The sequence below is a fragment of the Sturnira hondurensis genome, unplaced genomic scaffold (assembly GCF_014824575.4).
Source record: "Sturnira hondurensis isolate 20B ecotype Veracruz unplaced genomic scaffold, ASM1482457v3 Scaffold0022908, whole genome shotgun sequence".
Taxonomy (NCBI): Eukaryota; Metazoa; Chordata; class Mammalia; order Chiroptera; family Phyllostomidae; genus Sturnira; species Sturnira hondurensis.
In genome coordinates, this window is record NW_028095539.1 from 3,452,766 (window position 1) to 3,476,675 (window position 23,910).

General features: G+C 48.0%; 1 protein-coding gene across 10 annotated transcripts in view; it reads left to right on the plus strand.

Moving 5' to 3' along the window:
* RALGPS1 (Ral GEF with PH domain and SH3 binding motif 1) overlaps positions 1–23,910 on the plus strand; it is a 230,959-nt gene that overhangs the window by 86,638 nt on the left and 120,411 nt on the right. For 6 of the 10 annotated variants that reach the window (XM_037036964.1, XM_037036969.1, XM_037036970.1 and 3 more), the window contains exons 6-8: positions 2,522–2,611; positions 5,298–5,390; positions 17,932–18,058. In XM_037036964.1, the coding sequence (XP_036892859.1) occupies positions 2,522–2,611; positions 5,298–5,390; positions 17,932–18,058 (310 nt within the window). Of the gene's footprint in view, positions 1–2,521; positions 2,612–4,782; positions 5,185–5,297; positions 5,391–17,931; positions 18,059–23,910 lie in introns of those variants that run through there. The other 4 variants (XM_037036967.1, XM_037036971.1, XM_037036972.1 and 1 more) reach the window with 3 other exon arrangements.

The following is a 23,910-nucleotide window of genomic DNA, read 5'->3' on the forward strand; positions in this document are numbered from 1 at the left end:
TATTTCCCAAAACAGTGTATAAAAGTACCAATTCCTCCACGCCTGGTATAATATATGACTCACAGAGGGCGTGTGTATTTGCTTTGATGTACAAAGGCCATTTACTCATCAATAGCCAGAGGACAGACGCCCCAACAGAAAGATGGGTAAAGAACCTGAGCAGGTAATTTGAAAGGCAAATAGCACAAATAGTCTATAAATATTTGTAACCCCCCCCCAAAAAAAAACTGAAAAAAAGTGCAAAAAGTGTTAACTGAGTAGTCAAGAAAGAAATGCAAAACAGCAACGGTGAGACATTATTTTGTAGGTAAGTCTGGAAAAGAAGAAAAGAGCTGTGATAGCCGGTGTGTGTGCCTACGCGTGGGAACGGGGCGCTGCTCAAACTTGTCGATGGACAAATAGACCTTTCTGAGGCCAAAGTTTTTATATATACTTTTGAAAAACGGGTGCACATAATTTTATTTACTCTATGTTACAGGAATTTATCCTGAGGCTTTATTAAAACTATGTAAAGATACAGGTATAAAGATTTTTACCACATCCACAAAATAAATAGTAACCCAACAATAGGGGCCCACTTAATGACGACATGCTCTTTAGATGAAATACTTAGCTGCTGCTAAACATTGTATCTTAGAAGAATACTGATCCACTTATAAAAATTCTGCTGACAGTAGGATCAGTATGTACCACTTTGGCTAAAAAATAGAAACGTACACTCTTCGCATGGAGAAAAGACTAGAAGAACACACACCACAGTGTTTACCACGGGGTCTGCGTGTGAGACTGAAGTTGTGAGTGGTTTGTCTTTGGTACGTGTTTCTGTTTCCCTGGTTTTCTGCATTAAGCTCCTCTTAAAGTTTATAGTTAGAAAAGAGAATTAAAAATGTTTAAAACTGCTCACCGCCCCCCCCCCTTTGTAGTGTCTTATCCGCCCCTTCTCTCCATCTGCTTCAGCGTGGCCCTCGTTCCGGCCTCACCTCTCGCTTAGGCCCTTGCACCAGCTTCCTGTAGGGTGTCCCTGCAAAGTGCTCGAGCCTCTCCTTCTCCTGCTCAGTAGCCTCTGGGACTCCCCCATGTGTCCTTCCCGTCGCTGCACTGTACCAGACCCCCAGAGCTTTCCCTCCCCTCCTTAGTCTCCTTCGTTTCCCCCGCCCCACAGAGTACCCACCACAGCCGCCCTGCCAGCCTGTTCAGCTCTCCCTGGTCCTGTCGAATACAGCCACACCTTCATGCCATCTGTACCTGTTAAAAGTCTGCCCGTCTTTCAAGGCCTGCCTCCTCCAGGAAGCCTTCCTCTATCATCACCTCCCCCATACTCCAGTTCAGGCCACGACCACTGGCTGCTTTTTAATACAGTCATTTCTGGAAGCGTCATACCAGGCAAGCACTGAAGGGCCTGGACTCGAGGGGCCTAGGGCCCGCATACAGTGAGGGCTTCGTGGCCGTCTGTTGGACTGAACTGGCCCGGAGTTGCCTCTGCATACCATGTGCTGTAGGTCAGGGTCAACTCTGCCTGTTCCACACTTATGCCTTCAATGTGTGTGATTTTCTGGCAGGCAGGAAACTATTAAATTATACAGTGCACATGAATGATCACACTTGAGATTTTGTGGCATAAAAATGTGCATGTATTAAAATAAAAGGTTTATGGGCCTATTGCCAGGTATCCAGAATATCTTTCTTCCATAACTACCCATTAAACATTTGAGTCTGAACTTCATTTTAGGCAATTCCTTGAAAAAAGCGACTCCATGGGAACTGGGGCATGTCCTGGAGGTAGCCACAGATAATTACGCAGAGAAAGCTTTTCTATAATATTCCTGCTTCATGTGAAAGCAGAGTTTTGATTCTTGGTTACTCTTTCCTAGTTTCTCATGGAAAAGCGACAGTACTTGAGTGGAGAGAGTACATTTGGTTGCAGCTGTAAACATGCTGTTAACTCTGGAGCATCCTTAACCTTCATTGCTTTAGGGAACTTTGAAACAACTAAATTTAAATTAGTATTTGAGTGACCATATCCTAGAAAGTTAAACTTGTTACAATTGTGCAAATGTTGGTAAATTTCTTCTTGTCTTACGTCTGGCTGGAGACGTGTGTGTCGTGGGTATGCATACCCCTGTGGCCACTTGCCCATCTGTGCATCCATCCATCCGCCCAGCCCTGGTCTCCCACAACTGGGGTCCTCCTGAATAGGACGCCTGTCTGTTCATCTCAGAGTTCCCACAGCACTTTAGAGAGACTCATCCGTGGGCTCAGTCACACCCCCGGAGATGACAGAAGCATGCACTTCTCCCAGCACACGGAGTGTGTTGGAGAGGAGGTGCAGAGGGTGCGGGACGTGTTGGCTGGGTTGGCGTCATAAAGGAGCCCTTGGCCGCACACCCCGAGGCTGTGCTGTCCCAGTTCCCCAACCTCTGAAACGCCATTGACAGCGGTGGGCACGCGTGACACGGGCGGCCTGGCATCCAACAACTTTTCTGGTGTGTGTGTGTCTGTGTATTTGTGTTTCACTCTGCAGGTCAGTTTCTGGGTTGTACGAGAAATTCTAACAGCACAGACTTTAAAAATAAGGGCAGAAATCCTGAGCCATTTTGTGAAAATAGCCAAGGTAAGCGTTTTTTTTCCCCTTACCCTCTCCTTTCCTTCCTTTCTTTGTCCCCAAAATGTGTTTCCTCGGTAATTTGGGAGCACCTTGGCACTGGGCCTGCTGGGCAGGGTTCAAACAGGGGGCTGAGGCCTGCCTTGCCCAGACAGAAGCAGCTGGAAGACCAGCCTGGCTGCCCACTCGGGCCCGCAGCCCCCACCCGTGTGTTGGCAGCAGCCCCTCCACCCCATGTTTGGCAGCCAACTACCCCTTGGCCTTTCACACTCTCCATGCAGCCCCAGGGCTGCCCTGGGGTCCGTTCATCCGACTTCAGGTTCAGCCAGTGCCCGGCTGATGGGTTTGTCAGCCTTGCTGCGTGTGATGCCGTCATGTCCTGCACAACTTTGTCCCCAGTCAGCAAAGCTCCCTGCATCCGTCTGAGCTTCGGGCCTGGGCCAGAAGACTGTGTGGCTCCCACTCCCAGCTCCTGTTTCCTGGCCTGATGGGTTCTGTCCTCATCAGTGGTTGGGTACCAGGCTCATGTCTGCATCCCACCTTAGCCCTCCTCTTCCCTCATCTCGGCCAGCCCAGGCTGTGGTCCTAGGGGCCTTTCTGGACCACTGTCATCAGTTCCACGCCCTGGCCAGCTCCTCCCCATGTACCGCCTGACCACTAGGCTTGCCTGAACCCAGCAGAGCCTTGCTTCACGTGCGCATGTAGTCTTCCCACCCAGACCCTAGGCCAGCTGGCCTTCCTGAGGCCCCCCACGAGCCAGGCACAGTAGCAGGCGCTTTACCGTAATGACTGTATTCTATGCCCACATTATTATTATCGCATTTCCAGAAGATGAGGGGAGGCTTAGAGAGCTGAGTGTCCATACCCAGGGCCCCCCAGAGCGTCAGCGGGAGCACGCTCTCTGCCGTCGGGGAGCTGCCTCCCTGCCCCCGTGGGACAGTGAGGTACATCCATGTATAAAGTGTGTGTGTGGCGGGAAGCACACACTTGTGTCCTGTGCATCCTGGAGTCCTAGCACCAGCCAGGGCCCAGTGGATTTCTGCTGGGCCATGGCAGAAAGTGGGGTCAGGTTATAGCCCACCTGGTGCTTTCAGTTTGGAAGTGAGTCTGTGGTCTCCACCCAAGGGTCTGAACCGATCCCCTTTTCACCTCTGCCATCTTCGATGGTGGCTCGCTGTGCAGCACTGTGCCCTGGAATGTTTTTGCACAAGCCCCTCCTTTCTTGGGGCCTTCGTTTCCCTTCTATTCAGTGAAAGAGGCCGGTTAGATGGTCTCCCAGGGGACCTTCAACTCTGAAGCAGTTCTTTGACACATGCAAGAATTCAGATGCACAGGGCAAAATTCAGTTCACGCGGAGAAACCTGTCGTTACACAACAGGAAACGATCAGAACGAGACAAGATGTGTGGCACGAGTGTGAGCTGCGTGGTAAGGGAGAAGTGTCCGAGCAGGAACAGAGCCACGAAGCCCCAGCAGGAGGGCTTTTCACTTATTCATTCACTTTACTGGGCCCTACTGGGTGTTCCCTGAAGGCAGGGACAAAGCTGCATCTGCTGTTATGTCCCCAGTGCCTATAACAGCACACAATAGGCAAGTAAAAGCAAGTGCAGCCCCGTGTGCGAAGGAGGTACCCAGGCTGTCATGGGACCAAGCGAGGCTGGGCCCAGCGTGCCCGGACTTGGAAACATGGTCAGGAAAGATGTTGTAGGGAAGTAGCACCTGAGCTTGGAAGTACCCAAGACGAGCGATGGGGACATGTGTTCCCAACAAAGAGTGAGCAGCCCACACCTTGAGTGTCCGCCCTGGTGTCAGGCAGGGGTCTAGGCAGCTCACATGCGCTGTGCCAGGTAGCAGAGGGGCTGTGATTAACTACCTCGTTTGAGGATGAGGATGCCAAGGCTCAGAAGTAGCACTCAGAAGCAGTGACCCGTGCCCAAGGACACATGGGCACTGGGGGCCAGGACTGGAGTCAGAGGCCCCTCTTGGTACCGCAGAGCCTGCTTGCTGACCCAAATGTCACTGACCCCAGTGAGAGAGGTAGAGCCCCAGCCCTGTTAGCAGGTTCCCCTTGGCATGAAACCAAGAAGAGAGCGATCACATTGTCCTGCACTTCCTCTCAGCTCTGTCTCCTCCTGTTGCCCTCCGTGGCAAAGAACTTGTCTGAGACCCAGTTGAGGTCCACTGTTCACACTCATTCGGGGTCTGCTTCAAAGGAGCACAGCCAAGCAAGGAGGAAGCCAGAGTGCTGTCCTCCGGCCGAGGGGCTCACGCAGATGGTTACCATCTTTCCTTAGCCCTTCTCATTCCTGAGTTAAGGTAGTTGCAGGAGACCCACGTCGGTCTTGGTGGTGCAGCTGAGGTTTTGGTTACGAAAGCCTGCCAGGACAGCTCAGACTCGTCTGAAACAAGAACACGAAGGACGCTATCAAACCTTGTTCTGAGCCACATTTCTGCCCGGCAGCCGGGCGAGGCGGCTTGTGAGATTCTGCAGATGTTGGGGTTGTAGGCTCACCTTTAGACAGTTTGAAAGGAAAGGAGCATATGGTTTCTGTGAACTTCCTAGAACTGTATTTTCTACATGAGGTATTTTAAGTGTCATTGAATTTCATAAATATGACAGCATTTGGTAACACTTGAGTGTGTTTTTGTTCTGTTGTTTATAGCAGCAAAATAATCTATTCCGTGTCTTTTTTCAGAAACTTCTAGAACTCAACAACCTTCATTCTCTCATGTCTGTGGTGTCAGCATTACAGAGTGCACCCATCTTCAGGCTGACAAAAACCTGGGCTGTAAGTTAATCTTCCTAAGTCTGTGCCTTTCATTTTGGCTGTCATTTCACCAGTAAAGTTCTTCATTCCTTCAGCCCCAGAAGGCTTTCACTGACAGTCCTTCGCTGATGACAGAGGACGACTGTGGGTTAACAACACGTTCCTCTCTCCTCTGGCGACCTCAGCCCCATTCTGGGATAAGGAAGCAGGGGGACACGGGAGTGCACAGGTTTGGAAGCCCCCTGGAGTGGGCCTTCCCAAACCCTGCAGCGTCCTGCGTGGTGGCCAGGTTGGCAATGTGACTTCTGCCCGGCACTCGGCTGGCGCTCCTCTCCGGCAGGCTCCAAACCGCGCTCGGGAAGGTCTCCGGGCTGATGGTTTGCAGCTGCTGTGGGTTATGGGCCATACAGCCAGGAGTTTCTCTGGAGAAACCTGTGACCCTCATGTAAGGAAAAACGATTTTTTTTTCCTGAAGGCTATGGATAATTTCAGCCCAGGGGTGGAGTCTGAGAGTTATATAATTGAGTCTGTAGGAAAGTTTTTCTGCTGTGAAAATACTTGAAAACTATCTCAGACCTCTTTCTCCTCCTCCGCTTGGCGCAGGGCCTGACACGGGAAAGTAATGGCTCTTTCCATAGCTCATTAGCATTCACCTCCCCGCCGCCTGATGCAGGGTCTCTCACGGCCGCACAGCCCCAGCCTTTCAAGGCCTGTTTATGTCCCACGGAACTGAAGGAAACTGTATGGGATTGTCAGCTGTGCTTCTGCAGCTCATTTCCCAACTTCGTTCTGCCTGTCTGTGGGGCTGGGCTTGGTTCCATGCTTGGCCCGTTCGGGAGCTTTTAAACTTCTTAGGGATTATGCTGTAGGTGATCAGATTTGAGCCTCGTTTCTTCAGAGTACGACTTTACACAGATGTAGCTCTCCAAAGGCGAGTGAGAAGTGTTAGCCTGGTCTCAGAAAACTGGCTTTGAATTCAGGTGCAGCCCAGAGCGTGGCTCTGGACACTGGATTCCCGTGTGTACGCAGGGGGGCTGGCCTGGATCAGTGGTTTTCCGTCAATGCCTTTGGAGCCCCGGGGCTCCTCAGAGCTGCTCTGAGGGCCACGAGGGGGTGGGGGGCAGGGGGCTGGGGGACGGGGGCAGCATCCCAGCTGTCTGTGGTGCTGCTCTGTTCATGTCAGTTTTATGCGTTGTGCTTCTGGGTGAGTTTCAGTTAAGCAATGACTTCGGAGGTCGAACGCAAGTTTGGAAGCTGCTGGCCTCTGCAGTGGCTGCCAGCCCTGTGATTCCCCAGCTCTGAGCTGTGAGGCTTTTCCAGCAGTTGCCTGGAGATGCTTTTTCAGATGAATTTTCAATCGTTTAGATGCCGTTATTATTTCTTGGGCCCCTGGGAGCTGCGTGTGGACCCAGAGGAATACTGTGATTATGAACTTCATGGTGCACAGACCTTACTGTCAGTGATGTCGTGACTCTCGATGACCCTCTAAGTTTACAGTTGGTGAGGGGTCCTCGGGAGTCTTGCAAGCCCCCTCTCACCCACCTTTCCTGCTAGTCCCAGGACACTGGTTTGCACAGAGCCTTTGGGAACTGGAGGGGCCAAACACGTCATCTTTTCCCATCATCTTGGTCATCCCAGCCGGGCGAAATTGACGACGGTATTGTGCCCCCACCGTTCTCCCCACACCTGTCCTTTCACGGCACATAGCACGTCTGCTCTGTGGTTTTGTTTGCAGGTCTGCCTCCCCCCTCTGACTGCCTTTGTCACGGTCAAGTCTGATTGTTCCCTGTATCCCTGGTGGGTGCCAGAGCTGACATGGTGCAGCCTTGCCTTGCTGGACCCCATAGTCCCTGTTCTTGGCCAGTGTGCCAACTGACTTGTCAATGACAGAACTTGGTGTTGGGATTGGGCTAAGCAGAGCGTGGAGAAACAGGCACACATGCTGCTTGGGAAGTGGGTCTGGGGGAGTGAGGCTAGTATACTGCCCTGCAGACAGGGCAGGACCGGCTCCCTGGGGTTGCCCTGAAACCCTGGATATCTTGGAAACTTGGATCAAAGTGAGTTACAGGTGTGGGAGGAGACCTGCCACTTGGTTGCACCATGGGTGACCCCCAGTGAGGCTGCCTTGTCCTACAGCTAATGACCAAGTACCTGGATGAGCTGGGACAGAACCAAGATTGACACCAAGGATAGGCCTACACATTGTAGGCCCGTCATAAGTGCTGGCTACATGCACAGACAGTACGGGAATCTCCTTCCACTGGTCTGGGAACACGCAGGCAGGATCTGATGCATCCCAGCACTAGGGCCACTTTGGCTGCCTGAAGGCCATGAGGCCTTAGAAGTTGCATCAGCCAATTCTGATTTCCTGAGTGTACACATTACCATGTGTACTTATTCATTCTGCAGATCAAATATTTATTGAATGCCTCTTCCACGCCAGGCCCTAAGGCTCTGCTCAAGGCCCCTGTCTTCATGAGCTTTTTAATGTTATTCAGAGGAGACAGACATGTCATTGAGGGAGAATAAACATATGCCGAGTCTGGCTGGCACAAGAAGTAATTGATGTTTGTTGAATGCATGAAGTAATGAACAGAGAACTGTCAGATGGGAACAAAATGAAGCAGAAGACTAGGACAGGAAGATGTGATAGAAATGACGGGGTGTTCAGGGAAGGTCTGTCTGGCCCCTGAGTGACAGAGGAGCCAGCCGTGCTGAAATGAGGGAGTGAGCATTCCAGGCAGAGGGCACAGCCAGTGCAGAGTCCCACAGCGGGAAGAAATGCAAAGGCTAGTGATGCAGGAACACGGACTGGGAGGAGGTGGGACCTGATGCTGTGGGTGGGAGGTGGGACTGATCACCGAGGGCTCATGCCTGGGAGAGGAGTTATGTTGTATTCTAAGTGTAGGAAGGGGGTTTAAACAGGACACTGACATGATCTGCTTTACAGCTGGTTTTGTTTTTTGTTTTTTAATTACTGTTGCTACTGTGTGGGAAACAAATTGAGTGGGGGATTCTGGAAGAAGCCAACAGCGGAAATGGGGCCTAGTTAGGACGTTAGGGCTGAATCCAGGAGAGAGGTGTTGCTGGCTGGGATGGACGAAGTAGCAGTGGACGTGGAGGAAAGTGCACTGGTAGGGAAGGCATTCTGAAGACAGAACTGGCCGGATCTGCGATGGATGGGATGTTGGAGATGAGGGAAAGAAAGGAAGGAAGGAGGAGTCCTAGGTTTGGGGCCCGAGCAACTGGGAAATGGTGTAACCTGGTCCCGGCTGACTTATTTGTGAGTGACCTGGGGGATGGAATTCCTGGAGAATGGGTGAGACACTCATAATAGTAATTACAGCCATGTGCTACACATCATCCACACACACCCACGTGCACACGCACACACGCACAGCTAACTCCATGCACATTCCTGTTGTGATTCACTCTTTCCTACTGAATTGATCCAGAGATTCAGAGATTTTGACTCATCTGCAGCAGCAAAGTGAAAACCGGAGTTTCTGGCTGGGAGGGCATCTCAGACGGTGGGTCAGGAGGCCTGGCCTGCAGGGTGGTGACCTGGAAGGGGAGCTTTCTGAGAATGGGGCTCTCACTCCCAGACATCTGGGGGTGCAGGGTCACCAAGCTGCGGTTCTGAGAATGGCTACTTTGCAAATATCCTAAGAAGGCAGATGTGTTCATATTTCGGATTTTAGAGTCTTTCATCTAGGAAGTGTCCCAGTAAGCCGCCTCTGATGTTGTTGAGAAGGCGGTGACAGGTACAGGCTGCCTGTTCAGGTTTTCCCGAGCCTTGGTTGAGGGGGTGAGGAGATGGGAGGCAGAGGAAACCAATGTGTGCACCCTCCAGTTGTTCCTTCCCCAGACATTCCTCAGAAGTTCCCAACCATGAATTCTGCTGACACTGCCACCCTCATCCTCCTTGACATCCTCACAACATTGGACACTGTTCATCACCCTCTTCTTGAAAAATCCCTTTTCATTTGACTTGGTTCCCTTCCTGCCGTCTGTCGGCTGGCTCCTCCCTGCTGGCTTTTGTTCCTCCCACCCACTAATGTTCTGGAGGCTCTGGCCCCAGTTCCTACCCTCCCCAGTCCACTTCCCATCCCTAGGGGATGTCACCGGCTTGGAGAACATCAGCCATCAGCTCTGTGCCCCAGAGGTGGCTGCCCCCTCAGCTCTCACCCCAGCCTCTTTCCGGAGCCCTAGACCTGCGTTCCCACGCCTGCCCCACTGGCCTCTGATCACGTGTTCCTTTGACAGCTCACAGCTTGGCATGTCTGAAATCCAACTTGGGTTTCCAGGAAGTGACAGTGAGTGCCAGAAGCCTCTCTTAGCAGACTGTTTTGGACTTTGAGGCAATATGGCAGACCGAGCTGATGAGGAAAGGCCCCTCCCTCCCGGCTGCTTGCTTCAAACACAGAAACACAAATAAATGCTGGATAAAATGCAACCAAGTTGAAAACCAAGGAGCGAAGCTGAGCCAGGAGCTAAGAAAGGGAATTCACTACATGCTAGAAATAAAGAACGTTCTCAGAGCCAGCACAGCGAGCAGAGTCGAGCGGAACTGCTAAGGCCTTTGCAGCCGGGGCTAAGGGTTCCCACACATGTGTGGGCTGGGGGAGGTCCAGGCGGTAGACCCACATGCCTGGGGGGCTGGAAGTCAGCTCTGCACAGAAATCAGCCAGTCCTCAGGTGTCACCCCACCAGAAAGCTTCTGTTCATCCTGGGGGGGGGGGGGTCCCTGAGGGAGCATGAACAAAAAAGTCACCTTTGATAGGCTGTCACTCTGGCCTGTAGCTCAGGTGGCTGCTGTGGGGTCTGAGTATCACATGACCTGAATTCCTGAATTGGTGTGGGGACCCCAGGCCAAGAAATAAGGGGCAGTGTCCCATGGAGATTAGGGGTGTGGACCCTTGAAACACACCTCTTGGCTCAGCCTTGGGCCTGCCTCTCATGGTGCGGACGGAAGGAGGAACTATGTGAAGAAGCGTTGAGACTGACGCCTGGCGCCCAGTCAGGTCTCGGCGGGTGTCAGCTGCTGCTGTGCCGCTGCCGTTCCTGTCGTTGTTTTTCGCTCTTCCTGACTGTGCTCAACTGTGCTGGCAGAAGCTGCCATCCCCGCAAGCCAGGCGCTTTTCTTTATGACCTGATGTCATTGTCATCTTCCAGCTGGTCTCCTTGCTTCCGGTGTACTCTACAGTCCTTCCCTGCACCACTGCTGGAGCGGGTGCCCCAAAACAGCTGCGCGGTTTTCACTTCCCCGATTAAAGACCGTTTGAGTGCTCCCCCCCGCCGCCCCCTGGGTAGGGAGGTCTGTGCTCACTGCTCCTCCAGAGCAGCATGTTCTGGAGACCATTCTGAGGCTGCTCTTTTTAACCCGTCGTTGGAACTTCATTTCATTACCGCCAGCGTTGTATTGGCCATGTTCTGTCAGCCAATTTTTAGCCATCACTTGGACTTCTAATCCTGGGCTTCAGTGATCCCATAGAGTAAGGGGAGATACTGAGCTTGGAAGAAAGAGAGGGTTGGTGTGTCTCGATGGGCGTTCTGAGAGAAACTTGCATTGGGAAACCTGGCGCTGATGACAGCTCACAGGTAGTGCGCACTTGCAGTCAGAGGGCACAGCAAGGGTGTTCTGGCAATGGCTGCGGCATCAAAATGTTTCGTACCTACTTCACACCTACTTCCTGGTCCCGAAAAAACAAACCATAAACCTTTCACTGCGGCCAGCAGAGCAGCGGCCCGGCACCTCCAGTCGTGTGCGGAAGGGATGCAAGAGTTGGCCAGAGGAATTTCCTGCTCCAGCACGGCCACAATCAGCTCATTCTTTCACCCTTTTTAGTATTTGCCGTTCATGCTTAGCTGCGTGTGATCAGCACCCTGTTTGCACGTTGAGTTGACATATCTGGAAACGCAGAACCAGCCATCGAAATGGCCATCACTTGCACATGGTATCCGAATGGCCACCTCAGAAATGTGCTTTGCCAAGTGACGAGTTTCCCGCCCTCCCTGCCTTTCCAGTCTCGTCCAAAGCAGCACTCGCCTGCATTGCTGCTCAGCTGCTGCTGCTCCCTGGAGCATCTCTGTGTTCCTGCCTCCAGGCCGCTGCTTGTGTGTTCTTTGCCTTCTGGGTCCTCTCCAGGCCCATAAATTCTGTGTGTATGTATGCATGCATGTGAATGTCTGTGTGTATGCATGTGTGTGTGCATAGAAGCTGTTAAAGGATATTTTTATTTTTAAAGATTTTATTAGAGACAGGGGAAGGGAGGGAGAAAGAGAGGGAGAGAAGCATCAGTGGGTGGTTGCCTCTCACACGCCCCCTACTGGGGACCTGGGCTATAACACCAGGCATGTGCCCTGACTGGGAATCGAACCGGTGACCCTTTGGTTCATAGGCCAGCACTCAATCCGCTGAGCCACACCAGCCAGGGCAAAAGGACCTTTTTAAAACATAAAATCACTACTCATGCAAATATAAAATGAATACTTGTCAAATATTTTATTTAACTCATGGACAAGTGAGAGAACCAGTGGAGTATTACAACTGTATCAAAAGAGAGCCCAGAGTACTTATAGTCAGGTAAGGAATATTGAAATCATTTTTTAAATGGTTACAAAACTTGCCAGTAAACCCAGGGTGATAATTTGCCTTTCTATGGACCGGAATTATTGGCATTATAACATTTTCTACAAGTTAGCTTCTATTTGTGCAGAGTTTAAAACAACCATAGTCAAAGACATATATAGATAGCCAGCCAGCACACCTACTGAACTGTGAAGTCACAATCTTTTCTTATATTATTTGTGACATTCTCCATTGCATCTAATATTTTACATTAGATATATGACTTTGCGCTTGTTTTTCAGAATCTGATAATTTTATTTAAAGAAGTGAAAATTACTTTTTTTAAGTGCCCTAGTTTCATTCCTTACTCATTCCACATTCAGTCTGTTGAATCCATTGGTCCATAGATTAGCCACAGCACTAAAAATTCTTTCCATACCAACAGTAGACACTGGAATTAAAGTAGAATTTTGAGCCAGTTTTACATACTTGAGGCAGCAGGCTCTTCGTTGGAAAACATTTCCACGTATCGAGAAATGTTGCTCTCTCAAGGCAGTGGGACAGAATACCAAAGTCCTCATAGAGAGGATTTGGAGGCACTTTTCTTTTTCCTCCATGGAGAAAGATTTGAACTATTTACCAGAAAGGCGGAGGGGGGCTTCATTGTTAGTTACACACAAGTGCCTCATGTACGCTCTTGGAGTATGATTAGGGAATTTCCAAAGCAACACCCTTCAGGTATTTGACCAGACTACCTGGCTCTGACCCAGTGATTCACGAGTCCTATTTACCCCTCGCAGGTGACTCTGGGCACCATGAAAGTTACTTGAAATCAATATGGAAGTATGGATTTTTACCTTGTAATTTTAGTTCACTTTAAAGATGTGGTTATGGCCCCTTTCTCAATCCTAATGTTGTCTATTTTTGTTTTTTTGCCTTATTTATAGAGGTTTTTTACCTGTTCTATTGATATTTTATAAAAATTAGTTCTTGAGTTTAGTTATCATTTCTGTAGGTTTGGTATTTAGTTTTTCAACATAACAATGTCCAATCTTATTTATTAATCCGTTTCTTACTGCCCTCTCATTTTTCTAGCCTCTTGAGTTGAATATTTAGTTGATTTATATTCTTAGTTGTTTAATTATAAAAGAGTTTAAAACCATGTACAGTTTTGGCCCAACCACATAGTTTAACATACAGTGTTTTTATCATTCATAGTTTGTAAATAGTTTATAATCTTAGCTTTTTCCCCTTTTCCCCAAGAATCATTTAAGTGTCCACATTTTTCCATGGAGCTGGATTGTTAAGTTGTCTTTGTGAGTTTTGTCATTCTTTTGTTCAGCGAGCATTCAGGCGGTGCATCCTCTGCATCAGGACCCATAGCAGATGCGGGGGACAGTGGGGCACGTGCAGCCAGCTGGCTGCGTGTTCGAGGGGGTCAGTAGCTGCGTGGGGCCCAGGTGCAACCACTCAGCTGGTCACCACCACCGTGAGTGCCATGGAAGGGCACCGCAGGGCGCCCCAAGACTCTGAACCTCCTGCCGTGTGCTTGCCTGCGGCAGCGAGGAGCCCCTCCTCACGCCGACTGCCTGACCTCGCCTCCTGGGTTTGGATGCTTGTAGTATCTGTTTGACTCAGGCAAGCAGAAAACTTATTTTCTTGTGTGTGTAATATTTCTACAGGTTTCTTCCTGAAACTTCCTGTAAACTCTGAAATATAAAGGACCCTCAATTCTCATGAGGTTTTTAGTTTATGGCTGCACTTGTAATAAAACTTTAAAATGTGTAGCTGGTTTTTTTTCTTCAATAAACACACTCTGTATTTAAAAATTAAATCTCAAAAGAGTTTTCAGCATGATACACACACATTAATTTTAAAAATCACTAAGTGCTGAAAGGCTTGAGTGCAACAACAAACACTCATCTCTCCAGGCCCCATTCATTCCCCAGAGGCCACCACTTACCAGTGAAGGAGCTGGTTCTGCTGGTAGTTTCTGCCACATGCCCACCAATGTGCTCTGGCTGAAATTTCTTGATCTGTTTACTTTAGGCAGTATTTGGTGACTCCTTTGTATGATAGATGTTGTTTAGTTTTCCCCAGCTTCCTTCATGCTTCAAGTGTATTCATGTTACTGCGGTTCCGTCACTTGTTAGATGAGTGTTTCGTGTTTTAATTATTAGGGATGTGTAAACATGGTTTTCTGTAGTCAGGTAGTAAACCATCAATGACATGTCCTTTATTGAATACTTTTTTTGTTTCCCTGGAATTTCTAATTCCCTTTAAAAACAGTTCTTTATCTGCCCTTCCCATTCTAAATGGTAGCTTTGCTGGGTAGAGCAATCTAGGCTGTAGGTCCTTGCTTTTCATCACTTGGAGTACTTCTTGCCTGTCCCTTCTTGCCTGCAAGGTCTCTTTTGAGAAATCAGCTGATAGTCTTATGGGAACTCCTTTGTAGGTAACACTCTGCTTTTCTCTTGCTGCTTTTAAGAGTCTCTCTTTATCTTTAACCTTTGGCATTTTAATTATGATGTGTCTTGGTGTGCTCCTCTTTGGGTACAACTTGTTGGGGACTCTCTCCCTGAAAAGATAAAGCTAAAGGAATTCATCATCACCAAGCCATTATTACAAGAGATGTTAAAGGGACTTATTTAAGAAGAAAAAGAAGAACAAACTATGAACATTAAAGTGACAACAAACTCACAAATATTAACAACTGAATCTAAAAAACAAAAACAAACTAAGCAAACAACCAGAACAGGAACAGAGTCATAGGTATGGAGATCATTTGGAGGGTTATCAGCAGGGAGGGGTGGAGGGAGAATGGGAGAAATGGTGCAGGGATTAAGAAGCGTAATTGCTAGGAACAAAATGGACAGGGGGATGTTAAGGACAGTATAGGAAATGGAGAAGCCAAAGAACTTACTTGCATGACTTATGGACAGGAACTAAGGAGGGAAGGGTAGGTACCAGGCAGAGAGGGGCAAAGGGGGAAAATTGAGACAACTGTAACAGCATAATCAATAAAATACACTTAAAAAAAGAAAATAAAGAGTGATGATAAAACAAAAAAATTCTCACTCTAGCTGCCTTCTATCGACAGGCACACGCACCCACACACACAGTGGACACGGACAACACTGGTTTGAATTGTGCAGCTTGACTTCTACACAGATTTTTAAAAATTGACCCACACAGTTTAATTGACCTGTGACGTTCAAACCTGCCTTGTCCAAGTGTCAACTGTATGTGCATGTGTGTGTGTGTATACACACACACAAAATGTTTTATATATTATACACTATATTATTTTATAGTATATATTTAATATGTTTTAAATATTGTATAATATTTTACTAGATTTTATATATAAGCTCTTAAATTATTTAATTTATTTTTAAATTATATGTATAATAAATAGATCTCTCATATAATAAATGCATTCCAATAAGTGTGTGGTCCTATCAGGTTTTCTGTGGCTCTGTCTCATTCTCTGCACGGGTCTCTTCTGGGACATGGACCAGGTGTTCCCAAGGCCTGCTGTTCAGCTGCCGTCCCGGAAACTCCCCTTACTGCCCCTGGATTGGGTCCTCTGTTTCTTGTGTCCTGTGTTTCCCTGCGTTTGGTTTATCCCTTTATTTTACTAGAGGAAGTTCTTAAGTGGCTTTCAAATACCTGACTGAGAAATAGATGTTCTGAGTTTTTATGTCATCTATCATTCTCTGCATTATTATTGAAAAATGGGATGTGACCCTGAATTTCATTTGTGGGCACAGAGTGGAGGAGATGAGCGAAGTTAACCAGATCCAGCCCTTCTGAACGTGTGTGCGTGTTTGGGTAGCGCGGGGGGGTTGGTAGGGAGTAGGTCTTCAGAGGCAAGGTTCACACAGGGAGGTGTGAACGGGAAGACCTTGGTTTTCAATTTAGCCAGTGTGCAAATGTGACTGCCTGGGGCTGCCCCACTCTGCCAAGGAACCTGTTATTGATTTGAGGTCCAGTCTACAGAGCCATTTTCAGGGACGTCTCTGAGGGCGCTAACCTTGTAGTGGCCCGGTCGTATCTATGTCAGGGCACAGGTGATGTGGGACCACGCTCAGAGGCACTGGACAAGCTAGGCGGGTAGGCCGAATGTGGAAGGGGACATGGGCAGTAGGATGAGTTTCCCACCTGGGTCCACAGAGCCAGTGGTGTGAGCATCGGGCACCAGCGCGGGTCAGCCGCAGAGAGCGTGAGCACCACGCAGGGATTTGTGTGGCTGCTGGATGAACGTGGGTGGTTGCCAAAGAATTAAGTGCAGTTCTACGTTGTGTTAATAAAGAGGTGACCTCCCAGGCAAGGATGTGAGGGGCCTGCTGAACTTTACAGTGGGGCAGCTCATGACTAGAGTATCTCGTTCCGATCCGGGTGTGTGGTGTTCATTCAGTGAACTTCTCATCCTTGAATGTATGTGCTTTTCAAATGCCTCTGTTTGGCTTTCCTTGACACTTCCCCACCCACAGTTTACTTATTGTCTCTCTGGGTTCTTGGTCTCTGTTTACTTACCACGCTGCTGTAATAGGCATCTGTGTCCTCCGTGAACTGAGTTCTGCAGGGATACTCAGACCAGTGATCGTGGACCTGAAATAGAGGCAATAGTCTTGGCTCCATTTGTGTCATGGGGCTGCGTAAGGATCGGATGAGCTGTTATACTGTGGGGCTTTACAAATAGCAAGTGGGGGGTGGTGTTATTTCCTGTTCGTTGGTTAATGTGATGAGTAACAGCCTCAAATTAGTAAGCCAGTTACGCAGCGTTGTCCCTAGCATCTGTGTAGCATCCCCACCCTGGTATGTCCTGAATTTCTCAGTCAGAAAAAAAAGCTTGCTATTTACTCTCTAACTTCTTTAGCACTAGGACCTTCCTTTGAGCTTATTCTTTTCCCTCTCCTCCTCCAAGTCCTTGAACTGTCATGGCTCAGCTGGGCTGCCACACAGCTGAGTCCTCTGTGGCTCCAGAGTCTGAGGATCCAGGAGTGGGCAGGGCCTTCCCATGTCCACCCAGGCTTCCTGATGCAGACATGGCCTGAGTCTGGGATTTGCAGACCCAGGTCCTGGGAGCTGCACCACATCTGTACTCAAGTCACCTAAAGGGGTTGCTTCAGTACAAAAGGCCCGCGTCCCCTGGGCCCAGCCATTGATCTAAAGTCCCAGAGGCACCAGGTCCTGGAAGCTCAACTTGGGGGAGCCATGTGCCGTGCCAAAGCCAGTCCTTTCTGTGTGACCCTCCTCCAAATGCTCTTGTTAAGCCTCTTCTCCCAGCGTCGATTTCTCTCCTCAAAGCCATTTTATTCATCCTACTGCAATTTCCTGGCCCTGGGCCTTGACCTGGAACATGCAGGATGACCATGGTGTTCAGGCTTCTATTCCTTCCTTCCAAAAAGCCTCCTGTGCGCACGGAGCCCTCCTCGGTGTACCAGAAATCTCAGTTATCAAGGAACTTGCTTCTCTACTCTCTGGCCTGGCTATGTGCGCAGTGTGCACAGCGCACACATGTGAGTCATTTGAGATTTCCTGGGGCCTTCGGTAGCAGCAGAGATGTTGAGGAGCAAGCGAGTAGCTGTGGACTCAGGTACGGAGGCTGGACTGTTTGCTTTGAGGTGTCACAATGACACCTCACAATTTGCTTTACTCTCTGAGCTCCTTGTTGTTGTAGGGTCTCCACGTCCTGGAGGCAGGTGCTGTGCAGGGGATTCTGGCATCAGTTAGAACAGTGGACCAGGTAGCTTCAGAGGATGACTTCCAAGGGCAAGAAAAGTGACACACCGAGGCCAGGGTACTTTCCATCTCTGCACGAAACCGCTCCTTCAGGTCTTCCGTTGTGCTTAGGGCTTGGCTCGCCACAGGCACACCGTCCGGATGTTTCCCTTTAGTCTTCACCCACAGTCGTCCTCCTCGTTAGCTTCTTCTGATTCATTTCTCTTCTTCCTCATCATACTCTATGTGCTCTTCTCACCCCAGCTTTTGAATCGAAAAGACAAGACCACCTTTGAGAAACTGGACTACCTGATGTCTAAAGAAGACAATTACAAGCGGACTCGGGAGTACATCAGGAGCCTGAAGATGGTTCCCAGCATTCCATATCTAGGTAGGAGTCCGACTCGACTTACTGTTTTTTTTAAGAAACTTACTGTTTTTTTAAGAAAGTTGTTTGGTGCCAAATACGATGTTTTTACAGTTTCTAATTGAGAAATTCCCAGGAAGCAGCATGGGCCAAGGATAAAGAGGTGATTAACTGGCGGGATCCTTGGGTTGAAACAGGCTATTGCTACTTCCCAAGAACAGGAACCTTGATGAGGGCCTTGAAACAGGTAACCTTCTGCTTCTCACACAAGGGCCCTGGGGTTCACCCCAGGTCTCCCAGCCTGCAGCCCGGAAGGGTCACAGACTCCCACTGGCTCATCCACATCCTCCCAAACTGAGGGAACTCGGGCCCGAACCCCTCTGTTCCGGTTCTCTGGGCATTGTCGACAAATTTTAGAAGATTTGTACCAACAAAATTATAGTAACGGTTATTGATTCTTTTGACTAGAAAATAATACACACTTATTATAAAGAATTAGGAAGCGAGTAAAGTTACTATAACTTATTATCCCACCTACAGATAATCCTATTTTGCTTCATGTCTTTTCATTCATTTGTGTGCATTTAAAATATATATGTTTATTCTATTGTGAACGTTTAGTGGTATCACCTGCATTTCTGGACTCTGACTCAATCCCGTCACACGTGAATCTGCTCTCTAATATTGACATTTAAATTGTTTATATATTTTGCTATTAAAATTTTGCCATGAACGTCCTTACTACAGAAATTTCCTGCGCACAGTTACAATGGTTACCGTACAATAAATTCCTACAATTGCCATTACTGGGTCAAAATGTAAGCAAATGTTCTGCCTTTTCATGCGTATTTTTAAAATGCTCTCCAGAGAGGTGGTAACAGCTAATACTTTTATTGGAAGGGGATGAAATTACCTGTTTTTCCCACTTGCACAAATACTTTGGATTTTCATGTGTTTTTTCTTTTCCTTTCTCTTTTTTACATCTTTGCTAATTGGCTAGGTGAAAAATGCTTCTTATAGTTGGGGTTTAAGGGTTGTGCTAATTTTATGAAAAGTATTTCTATCTTTTTATGATCTAAAATAGTATTCATGGCAAGGAAAATCAAGCTATAGAAGTGGCCTCCAGTATTTTCAAGGATGTGGTACCAACTGTTGAGATAGGTTTTTGACAACTTTTAACTTTCTTCCACGAGCATTGTTTATTTAGATTTTCTAATTCTCTTAAAACCAGTTTAAAAAATCTATTTTTTGGTAGAAAATCTATTTTTAACAGAAAATCACCCATTCAATTCAAGTTTTAAAAATGATTAGCATAGAAATTCTTCTCTTTTAATTTCTTTGACCATAGAGTTTTATGATATCCTCATAAAATTTAAACTATGTATGATTATATTTGCTTTGTATTCCTAATAGTCTGCATTCTTCTTTCCTCTCTCTTTAATTTGCTTTGCCAGAGGTGTGTCCCTTGGTCTTTCAGAGGGTTAGACTGTGTGTTTGTGCATCAGTCACGTTGTCCTCCCGCGTTCTGGTTCCCTGTGTCCCGGGGGCCTAGCGCGTGCTTTCCCTCCGCGTTCTGACACCTCCGAGGCTGGGATGCGGCTTCCACTCACGGTAACGGAGCCGCGTGACGGCGCTTCATTGGCAGCAGTTTCTTAGTGATACATGGAATAATGTGCGTTTATAATAGATGGCATCCTACACTTGATGAAATTCCCACTTTTGTCTTATAATTCACTTCTCCTGCCTCCTTTAAATTGTTTTATTTTTTGTATTAATTACTCAGTTGAATTATTGGTTCATTTATATATATGTTATTTTTGCACTTTAGTTTGGAAAACAGTGGGTATACATTTTCTTCTAATTGCTCATTTTGCTATATCCTACATATTTTAATGTATAATGTTCTCACTGATAGTCTTTCATTGTTCTGTAATTATGGTTTCCCTTTTACTTTCATCCAAGTATTATTTAAGATGGTGTTTTTTTAATTTCCAAGGGCGTGGTCTTTTTCAAGTGGCCTTGCTGAGATGTAATTCATGTACTATCCATGTAGAGTGCACAACTCAATGGTTTTCAGCATTTTCATAGAGTTGTGCAGCCATCGACACAATTTCGGACATTTTAACACCCCAAAGAGAAGCCTCCTGTCCATTTGCAGTCGCCCCTCCTTTTCTAGTCACCTCACTCTTCACTCGCCCACCCTCAGCCCTTGGCAACCACTGGTCTGTTTTCTGTCTCCGTAGATTTGCTGATTCTGCACATTTCATGAAAATTGCATCTACAGCGTGTGGTCTTTTACAACTGGCTTTATTCCTTTCACATCATCCTGTTTTAAATGTCCATCTGTGTTGGAGCACGATCAGTACTTGGTTCCTTCTGATTGCCAGACAGCGTTCCATTGCACGGACACACCGCGTTCTGTTTATCCACCCCTCATCTGGTGGGCACGTGGGTGGTTCCACTTTTGGGCTGTTACACAGAACACTGCTGTGAGCAGCTTCGGTCTTTAAAAACAGTCTTTTCTCTCACTTTTTTACATTTGCCTAGAATATGTAACATGTATGCTTTCCGGGTTTTTAAAAGTGTTTGAGGTTTGCGGCAGTCCTTGCAGGTTAGTATAAGATCACTTTCTGTTAATGTTTCCTGGGTGCTGGAAATAAAAGGTATAACTTCTCAACTTACTCCTATAATTTTTAAATTGTAATATTCAAGTTATTAAATTTTGACAATGTAGTCTAAGGACAGGAATATAGGTTGGTTGGAATCTCCTTGCCCTGTATCATTTAGTATATAGAAGTTTATAAAACCGTTGATTTGTTTCAAAGTGTCCCCTACAAAATGATCTTGATTACATTTCTGATTTTCCTTTACTTCTTTGAAATGCTTAAGTATGTAAAATGTTTTATTTTCCATTACATTCATGTTATAAGTCTTTGTGTTTTGGATTTTAATATTTTAAACTAATTTATATAAGTGATCCTTGACAACACAGTTTAGCTGGGCCCGATGTGAGAGGCCTGCCCTACGGTAGGGGAGTGAAAGTCTCTCATTTGTGCAGTCTTAAGCCATGTTATTGGGTTGAATACCTTCCTGTGCATTCTTTTCTCGTGTTTGCTCACTTTTTTCCCGTCTCACCTTATGGCTGGCCATAAACTGCAATGTCTTTCTACTTGGTGGCTGGCAGAGCCCCTTCTCCTTGTACAGAGGGAGGACGTGTTGGTATGCATGGCTCCCAGGCCCATTCCCACTTCACCAGAGCCTAGTCAATTGAGGGCTGAGATCGATGGTATTAGGGCGAGGGCAAGCTAATGCAGTCTGCTGGTTCCATCAGCAGGTGCTCCAGGATTGGGAAGGACGGCCTCTTCTCTCTCATAAAATGATTGCAAGAACTGCCGTGGACTGTATGCTTTCTCTGCGCCTGGCACTTGGGTAGTCATTGTAATGCATTATTGCGGTGAATGCTCACAGTAGTGAATGCTCACTAGTGAATAAGCAGGTGCTGAGAGGTTGCCTGAGGTCATGTAACTGGAAAGTAGCAGAGCCAGAATCGGCCCAGATGGTCTGGCCTTAAGCCCCAAGTTTCTGACTCTGCCCTCTCCTGCCTCCCTACCTCGAGTGTCCAGGTCATTGTTCCCCTGCCACCCCCTTGCAGTTGCCACCTATACGCCCTCTGCCATTCAGGGCTTGTAGCTGGCCTCCATCAGGCAGGGTATGAAGTGGGAAGAACTGTGATACTCTCTATACTTGGATCACAAGGCAGCGCTGTCTTGGGGGCCCAAGGGCATTCGTCCATGGGTCTCAGCCAAGGGCAGACTGGGCCAATACCATCTCCCTGTTCTGACTCATGTCCCTTGTCATCTGACCCAGCAGATGCACCGCAGGTCCCCCCACTACAGATAAGTCCTGTCCTCAGGCCACTGGAAGCTCCCGTTAGATCTGCAGTGGACAGGAAGCCTGTGCCGGCCCTGAGGCCCTTTTCCCCGTTGAGTATTGCGTTGGATTCAGCCCCTTGTCCTTGGTCACCTCGTCTCAGCCGCCTCATCCTGGCAGGAGACACTCTGTGCAGGCCTCATTCTCCTGCAAGGCCCTCTTGCTTCTGCCTCTCAGCCAGCCCAGCTTAACTGTCCGCTGCTGTCCCTTGGACCCCCAGGCCAGTGGCAGAACGGCTTCTGACACAGACAGGCGTGGTAACTGCCATCGCTTCACTAAAGGAGTGGAGCAAAATTCCGTGCGAGTCCTAGTGGAGCCATCCGCCGAGGGCAGCCGGGGCCCTCCCTGCACGTCCGATGGCCGTGGACAGACGCTGCCCCCTTCTAGGCTGTGGTTTCAGTCCTGGGGCTCCTCTGGAAAACCCCACCTGTCCCAGGGACAGATTTGTTTATCAAAAGAGGAATTCTCACATAATTCCTGGGAAGTACAATATAAGGAAAAAGTGTCTGAAGCCATTTCTCCCCTGGCGAAGTCCTCGCTGCAGGACGTTCCCTGGGGGACAGGAGTTATTCCTCGGGAGTGACTTGAGGTCGGTCCCTGGTACTTCCAGCTGCTTTGTCAGTGCCACTGCCTGAGTGAGTCGTTAAAGGCTGGCTGCTGGGCAGTCGTCTGCCTGCAGTGGCAAGTGTGGGCTTTACTCGGTGAAGATTCTTCTAGACGTGTGCGCACCTCCTCTGCTAACGGGACCCCCCCACAGGTGTGCCTCTTTGTGTTTCCAGGTCCTTCCGGTGCAGATTTTGTGCATTGGAAGCTTTGGTGTGCCGATACAAATATTGAAATACAATTTAGAAAGCACTGAGGGAAAAACTACATTTTAAACATAAGACTCTTAGTATCAGAACCTTCTTTTCAGTTACTTCAAAAATGCTGGTGGAAAGATAGTCATGTTGGTTATTTGCAGCTTATTTTTATCTGGTGGCAGCTTTTAAATGCCTAATTCACACTGAAATGATGAGAAAAGCAGGCAAAGAGCCAGGAAGAACGGCTGCCCCATTTGTTTCTAAAGAGTTTGATTGACTTAGAGAGCATTTGGTTTTCACTGCCTATAATTCCCTCCAGGAAATAGCTAAATAAAATTAGGAATGTAATGGATTTTAAAAGGTTTAGAGCTGATTCTAAAAGTAACTGTAGGCAGTGTGGAAAATTGTGACCTGTCAAGGAACAAAATTCAGCATTCTAACAGTTCCAAATAGTAAGAGAACATTTAGACATTCTTGGTAAATTTACTCTGACTTCCAATATGTGAAATACATTTCTGGAACTCAAGCTCTTTCTTCAAATAAGCCAACCCTGCCTCTTAAAGATGAACTCTGAGGTTCAGAATAAAGGCAAGTCGTTTCTGAGTATGAAATAAACGGAACTATGCTGTTGGGTTTCTGAGAGGACTTTAATGAAGAGGTGTCACCAGTCACAGAGGTGCTGTCACATGGGCGCCTCAGAGCCCTCAGAACTGCAGGGTGAGTGAGGGGCTCCCCTGAGCCTGAGGGTGGCAGGCCCTCTGCAAGGTGGCGGTGTCACAGCTGGTCATCCTCCAATGACAGACCCCCGGACACCATCTTTGCTCCGGTGGAGCTCACATCCCAGGTCCGATCACAGGCAGTGAGTGAGAAACCAGAGTGCACTGAGCACTGTGAACTGAAAGGCAAAGGAGTCAACAAAGGGGGACCTGATCCAGGGCAGGCGTTCTGGAGGGAAGCCCTAAAGGGGAATAGGCAGGGTGAAGGGTGAGAGGTCAGCATGCCAGATAAAGACAGCAGCTTGTGCAAGAACCATAGAGTGGGGGAAAACATGTTTGCTGCAAAAACTGGCAGGAGAGCAGAGAGTGAGGGGGAGTGTCATGGGAAGCAGCTGGAAGGGAAGGGAGGGGTGAGATCGCCTGGGGCCTA